The 6711-nt window shown below is 64.2% G+C and overlaps 1 protein-coding gene across 1 annotated transcript; it reads left to right on the top strand.

The window, feature by feature from the left end:
• The first annotated feature begins 1053 nt into the window (after window positions 1-1053).
• On the top strand, window positions 1054-6250 carry THEM6 (thioesterase superfamily member 6). Its single transcript, XM_017511475.2, has 2 exons — window positions 1054-1703; window positions 4758-6250. Exons 1-2 carry the CDS (start codon window positions 1191-1193, stop codon window positions 4869-4871), a joined length of 627 nt encoding a protein of 208 aa, XP_017366964.1. The 5' UTR covers window positions 1054-1190; the 3' UTR covers window positions 4872-6250.
• Window positions 6251-6711: the final 461 nt, after the last annotated feature.

Consider the following 6711-nt stretch of genomic DNA (forward strand, 5'->3'; position numbering starts at 1 on the left):
GTGTCCTCAGTCCCTCGATTCCCAAGGAACCGCCCCTCCCTGGGACAGACGGCTCAGAGTCGAGCCACGACAAGGTGACACGACAGGGACAGTGTGAGCCACGCTGGGGGAGCCACCCTGATAGGCAGTGAGCTCCCTGTCCCTGGGGCTACCGAGCAGAGCCAGGTGCTCCACCAGGAGCTCCTCCGAGGGAGGTACAGAAGCTGGAACCCGAGCCCAGGTCCAGGCCTGACTCAGGAGCTTGTTTAACCCAGCAATTCCGGGACCCCATCCCGGGTCACTGGCATCCGCTGTCATTTAGAACCTGTGGCTGGCAGGGAGCTGGTCCTCCGTTCTCTGGGCCGCGTTTCCCCAGCCTCATAGACCACAGGGCAGCCAAGCTGCCCAACAGTCCGCTGGGCCCGCGCCCCAGTGCCTGGCGACAATCGAGTCCACCGCTGAGTCATTTACGCTCACCAGGGCTCTTCCCCTCCCGCCCAGCCCTGAGTTGATCCGGTTTCAAAAGGGACGAAGGGCGGGAACGCTTGGGAGGAGCCTAGGGCCGGCGGGACCTTTGAGGTGTAGAGTGAAAGTTTAGGGCGAGAAAGGAGGTACTGGCTGGGGCTGAAACTGCGCGTGGGGACCAGAGCGCGACGCTCCCTGAGCGCGGCGGGCGCCCTGCGGTGGCTGCGGTCCTGCAGCCGGCGACCGGGCTGGGGCGCATTTTCCACGGAGTGTCCCGCGGCTTCGGCTGCGGAGGTGCTGGCGCCTTTGACTGCGCCCAGGTGAGGGGCCGGATGCCAGGGCCGGGCCCGTCTTTGGTGCGGGGCTGGCGAGGGGCGCGCGCTGCTGGGGAGCTGGAGACGCCCGGGCACCCGGACACCCGGGCACTCTCGTGCCTGCAGCGCCGCGCATGGCCGCCAGGTGCCGCTGTGACGCCCAGCGTGCGCCCCGCCTGCGCCCCGTCCCCGCCCCGCCCCCTAAATGCGTCTGAGGCGCTGGCCGGGTCAGCGGGTCGGACCACGCAGGGCGCGGAGGGGGGGCGGCAGGCGTGGGCGGGGCTCGGGCACCTCCCCCTCGCTCGGCCGCGCGCAGTGGTTCGCTCCGGCCGCGCCGCGAGCGCGAGTTCCCAGGAAGCCTGGAGGGCGCCGCCGCCGCCGCCCCCGCCGCCCCCGCCGCCCCCGCCGCCTCCGCCGGCCGCCGCCGCCGCGATGCTGGGGCTGCTGGTGGCGCTGCTGGCCCTGGGGCTCGCGGTCTTCGCGCTGCTGGACGGCTGGTACCTGCTGCGCCTCCCGTGCGCCGTGCTGCGCGCGCGCCTCCTGCAGCCGCGCGTCCGTGACCTGCTGGCGGAGCAGCGCTTCGCGGGCCGCGTGCTGCCCTCGGACCTGGACCTGCTGCTGCACATGAACAACGCGCGCTACCTGCGCGAGGCCGACTTCGCGCGCGTGGCGCACCTGACCCGCTGCGGGGTGCTCGGGGCGCTGCGGGGGCTGCGGGCGCACACCGTGCTGGCGGCCTCGTGCGCGCGCTACCGCCGCGCGCTGCGCCTGCTGGAGCCCTTCGAGGTGCGCACGCGCCTGCTGGGCTGGGACGGCCGCGCGTTCTACCTGGAGGCGCGCTTCGTCAGCCTGCGGGACGGCTTCGTGTGCGCGCTGCTGCGCTTCCGGCAGCACCTGCTGGGGACCTCGCCCGAGCGCGTCGTGCAGCAGCTGTGCCAGCGCAGGGTGAGCGACCCCGGCCCCGGCGCACGGCCTTGGCGGGACCCCCGGGGGCTCCCGGTCCCCGGCCCCCTCCCCCGGGGAAGGCCCGCTCTTGCACCTCTTTCGGGTCCTGCTGCCGTCCTGCCCCTCACCGCTCCCGCCCCTCCCTCTCTGCCGGGGGCGTTCCTCGCTGATGCCTTTCTTCCTGGGGGTCCCTGGGGTCCCCGAATCAGCTCTTCATTCGGACTTACCGTGCTTCCCACCTGTTCTTTCTCAACCTGGTCCCTCATGGTTTCCTGTCGACCCCTCCGCTCGCTGCGGAGACCCTAAGTCCGGATGCTGTGCTGTGGCTGGAGTGCTGACCTTCCTCTCTGGTGCTTGATCCTGAACGTGCGCTGGAGGGGTGATCAGTTAGAGGAGGTTTCTGGGACTTCCCGAGGACCTGAGGCCCCCTTTCACACAGCTTAGGGCTGGGTCCTGGCCGCCTGGGTTGGGGTCGAAGGGCTGAGCCGGGGAGCTGCAAGCCTTTTGGCCTTTCTGCAGTTGGAGAGAGGTGGGCCACGCACCTCACCAGGGCTCGCTCCTTTCGGCAGGGCAGAACCGCCCCTGCAGCATGGAACTGGGGCCCTGGGGACGGTCACCGGGCCGATGTCGCCAGAGCAGATGCCTGAAAAGCTGCCAGGAGCATCCAGGCAGGAAGCCAGGGCCTGCCCACCCCTGGTGTGCCTTTAGGCAGAGCACTGCCCTCCGCGGTCTCTGACAGGTGCCTCCGGAGCAGAGGAGGGTCAAAGTCTCACCTCAGTCCTGATGTTACAGGAAGGGCTGATCCAGACCTCAAGAGAGGGTTCTTGGATCTCTCGTAGGAGAGGATTCAGGGCGATTCCGCAGTGCAAAGTGAAAGCAGGTTTGTTAAGAAAGTGCAGTGGTGAAAGCATAGCTGCTCCGTAGACACTGTAGGACGCTCCGCCCCAGGCGCACTGCTTGCATTTATGGGGATGTGTGTTAAAGGTTTAATTTTCTTAATTACTCAGTTTTGCAAGAATCGATGTTACTATCTTTTAAAGCAAAAATAGGAACGCCTTCGTTCTCCAGATAGTGGGATATCTGGACGCTCCCAAGTCTGGGTCTGTTCAGTAAACGTTATTAATTTGTCTCCTTAACCATAAACATTTGAGGCCCGGAATGCCTGATTTTCCTACCTCTCAGTCAAAATGGAGTCGCTCTGATTGAAACGCCCCTGACGCTGAGAGGTCGTGTCAGGGGTGGGGAGATGGGGGCTCAGAGGAGCTGTGGTACTGCCCAAAGCTGCACAGCAGGCCACAGGGCACTGCTCCCTGGTCTGTTTCTGTTGAGTCATGTGGACCAAAAAGCATCCGAGATAGGTCTCAGTCGATTTAGAAAGTTTCTTTTGCCAAGGATAAGGACGTACCAGTCCTGGTGACGTGTGCCCACGGATAAGGACGTACCAGTCCTGGTGACGTGTGCCCAAGGATAAGGACATACCAGTCCTGGTGACGTGTGCCCAAGGATAAGGACGTACCAGCCCTGGTGACGTGTGCCCAAGGATAAGGACGTACCAGTCCTGGTGACGTGTGCCCAAGGATAAGGGCGTACCAGTCCTGGTGACGTGTGCCCAAGGTGCTGGGGGTACAGGAGCATACAATCAATGCATGTAAGATTCACGTTGATGCCGTCCGGAAGAGGACTTCCAGGTCACAGGTAGATTTAAAAGTTTTCTGTTTGGCAGTTGGTTGAGAGCTCTTGTCAGTAGAAAGGCAAGTCTGGGTTAAGATCAGGGCTGTGGAGACCTAGGTTTTATTATGCAGGCGAAGCCTCCCGGCAGCAGGCTTCAGAGGGAATAGATCGTAAATGTTTCCTGTCAGACTTAAGGTCTGTATTGTTAATGTTGAAGGCCTCATGGCCTGAGCTAGTGTTGCAGGTCAAATTTGGAGGGCCCTGGCCTATTGGAGGAAGTTCATTCACATGGTTGGGGGTACCTTCCGATGTTATTTTTGGGTTATGGTCAGGAATCCCCTAGAGGGCCTGGATGTCTCTCTGCCTCCACGTGCTGGGCTCTGTGTGTCTCTCATGCATCTAGAGTGGGGGGCAAGGGGGAGGCTGCCAAGGCTGAGAGCCGGGCGCGGAGGCCGAGGAGATAGGGAGCAGGGTTGCTTTTCTGGGCGGGAGAGCGTGATGAAATCAGGCATGGCTGGTTGGTGAGGTCCATGTGGGAGGTGAAGGCTGGGACCCAGAACGGCAGAGACCCTGTGATGAGCTGGAAGGGCCGTGGGTGTGGTTTGGGGCAGGCTGAGCCAGGTCGGGGTCCTGCATGCTGAGAGGCTTGCGGGGGGTGATGTGGCCAGAGAGGAAGAGCTGGGCTGGAGTGAGTGTTGGTCGAGAGGTTGAAACTAGGCAGGGAGGGGAGTGGTCCAGGGGAGTCCAGGTTCAGCTCTGCTGGGACTTGCAGGGGGTCCCAGCTCATCTGCAGGGAAGGTCTGGGCTCTGTCTCCGTGTGTTGCTCACCTGAGGTGGGGGTGGGCGTGTGCTTGGCCTCTCCCCTCATCCTGGGAGCTCCCAACGCCCATCTGCAAGGCTGTGGACCCCTCAGGAGAGGCCTGGAGCCCGGCTCCCATCGCCACATGGTGGCCCTGTGCAGAGAGGGTTGAGAGGGAGGGCTCAGGCCCGGGCTGCCCTGGGAGATGAAGTGCTGTCCTCTGGGTACCCTGTCTGGTGCCTTCCCAGAGGAGGGCTCCATGCTGGCCCTCCGTTCCTCTGTCCCCTGTCACCCTGAGGCCTCTGGATTTCCTATCTGCCCTTCCGAATGTGCCAACTTCTCAAGCTTCTGGCTGGGTTCTGGGGATGGCCCCTAGGGTAGATGGGCCTGGCACAGGTGGGTCCGTGTCAAGGTGGGTATGCGGGGGTAGCACAAGCATGCAGGGCCTGGGGAGGCATGGGCACAGCCTGGCAGGTGGCGGGGCAGGGACTCCTGGAAGGTCACGGGCTGGGGAGCAATGTGGGCAGCAGCCCAGAGGTGGAAAGGCAGCAGCTTGGCTGGGTCTCCCTTTCTGTCCCTTGCAGGTGGAGTCCCCTGAGCTGCCGGCGGACCTGCAGCACTGGATCTCCTACAACGAGGCCAGCAGCCAGCTGCTCCGCATGGAGAGTGGGCTCAGCGATGTCACCAAAGACCAATGATTGCCACCTTCACACCCTGCCTGCCCCGGCCATCATCCTGGGCCTGGGGGCAATGCAGAGATGGCAGGCTGGGCCGTGCTCTCTTCCAGCTGGAGGGGCCTCTTGACCAGCCTGGCCCACCCCCTTTCACCTGCTGGGCCCCCCAGTTATTGACACCCCTCTACTGGGCTCCACGCTAGGCAGAGGGAGGGAGCGGCATCAGCAATCTGACCCAGCTCTGCCCTCAAGGTGAGGATGGGTGGGCAAAAGGGAGTCCCGCCCTGTCCCACAGCGAGGCCACACATGGGCCTGGGTAGGGGAGGGTAGCGCCTGGAGCAGAGGGACCCACGTGCCTCCTAAGCCTGGATCCTGGCTGGCACTGCTGCAAGGGACGAGGCAGGGCCAGGCCAGAGCATCCTGGGTACACAGGGCCTGGGCATGGTTCAGGTGCAGCGGTCACTCCCGAAGGGTCAGAGCAGCGCCTGCCAGGCAACCCCCTCTGGCTCCTGCCGAGGTGGACGCAGGCCTGGGGCAGAGCCTGGGTGGTCACAGGCTGGATCTGGAGGCGGAAGGAAGGGAGGCATTTGCTGGCAGAGAACGGGGCACTGGCTCCTCCCCAGGCAGGCTGGGCGGGAGGGTAGCCTTGTGGCCTGGAGGGACCAGACCAGGTAGCACAGGGGCTTCTGGAGAGGCAGCAGGCTTCCTGCTGGGGTGCCCTTGGCCACTCGCACCCCTCAGTGCCCACCAGGGCCATGCTCTGTGACCTTGGGCTGGTCCTTGCCCTTTCTGGGCCTAAAGCACCACAGGCCTCTGTACCCCCTTAGAGCCGCCCGTTCGTGGCCTGGCTGGCAGGCGTCCCCTTACCTGCTCTGCCCTCTGTGTTTAGCATGTTCCTCGTCAGCTGTTGGGCCGGCCCTGCCCTGCGCTAGCACAGCCTCTCCTGGCAGCTTCTCAGTCCTCCCTGATACAGATGCCAGGCAGCTAGGACGCTGGCCAGGGCCACCCACTCCTGCCTAATGCCTCGCCTTACAGCTGGGGAAACTGATGCCTGGAATGGCCTAGAGTCACTGAGGCAAAGTTGCGGCTGGTCCCAGCCTGAGGCTCCACTGATGCCCTCAGCTTCCAGGGAGGGGGTACCCCATCTAGCTGGGTGCAGGGGTCACTGCTTGTCTGCTCAGGGCTGTGTGCCCGCCTGCCTGTGCCCCTGCACGCCGGGAACTGCCTCCTTGCTGCTGCCTCCAGTAAGCCCACCGTGAGCCAGAGCCAGGAGGTGCAGCGCTGCCCCGATGGAACGTCCCCTACCCCCACTGCTGTTCTTATCTTACAGGCATCATGGGAAAGCTGCAGGCTTTCTGTTGTATTTAAGGAAAGCCCAACATTAAAGGGTTTTCCTTGCAAGTGTGCCGGGGACGTCCTTGTTTCCAAGTCCCTGCCACCACCGCCATCCAGCCAGGGCTGAGTTGGGACCGGGGAAGCTGGGGCCCATTCCCAGGATGGGTTTTCTGGCATGGGGGGCTATCTAGGCTGGTGGGGCTCCCATGAATGGAGGGATCAGGCTGGTCAGGCAGGACTTGTCCCCATCCCTCAGGGCATAGGACTGAAGCCAAGAAGGTGCTACCCAAAGCCCCCTGGGGAGCCCCCCTGCCCTGGGGAGCCCCCGCCGCTCTGGGGAGCCCTCCCTGCCCTGGGGAGCTCTCCCTGCCCTGGAGAGCCCTCCCTGTCCTGGGGAGCCCACCCTTCCCTGGGGAGACCTCCCTGCTCTGGGGAGCCAGCCCTTCCTGGCCTGGGGAACTCCTCCTGCCCTGGGGAGCCTTTCCTGGCCTGGGGAGCCCTCCCTGGCCTGGGGAACTCTTCCTCCTGG

Source organism: Cebus imitator, unplaced genomic scaffold (genome assembly GCF_001604975.1).
Source record: "Cebus imitator isolate Cc_AM_T3 unplaced genomic scaffold, Cebus_imitator-1.0 Scaffold449, whole genome shotgun sequence".
In the NCBI taxonomy this organism is placed as follows: domain Eukaryota; kingdom Metazoa; phylum Chordata; class Mammalia; order Primates; family Cebidae; genus Cebus; species Cebus imitator.

Coding starts and splice junctions, on each gene's coding strand:
- THEM6 (XM_017511475.2), top strand. CDS start 1,191: ATGCTGGGGCTGCTGGTGGCGCTGCTGGCCCTGGGGCTCGCGGTCTTC. Junction 1,704..4,757: donor AGCAGCTGTGCCAGCGCAGG/GTGAGCGACCCC, acceptor TGTCCCTTGCAG/GTGGAGTCCCCTGAGCTGCC.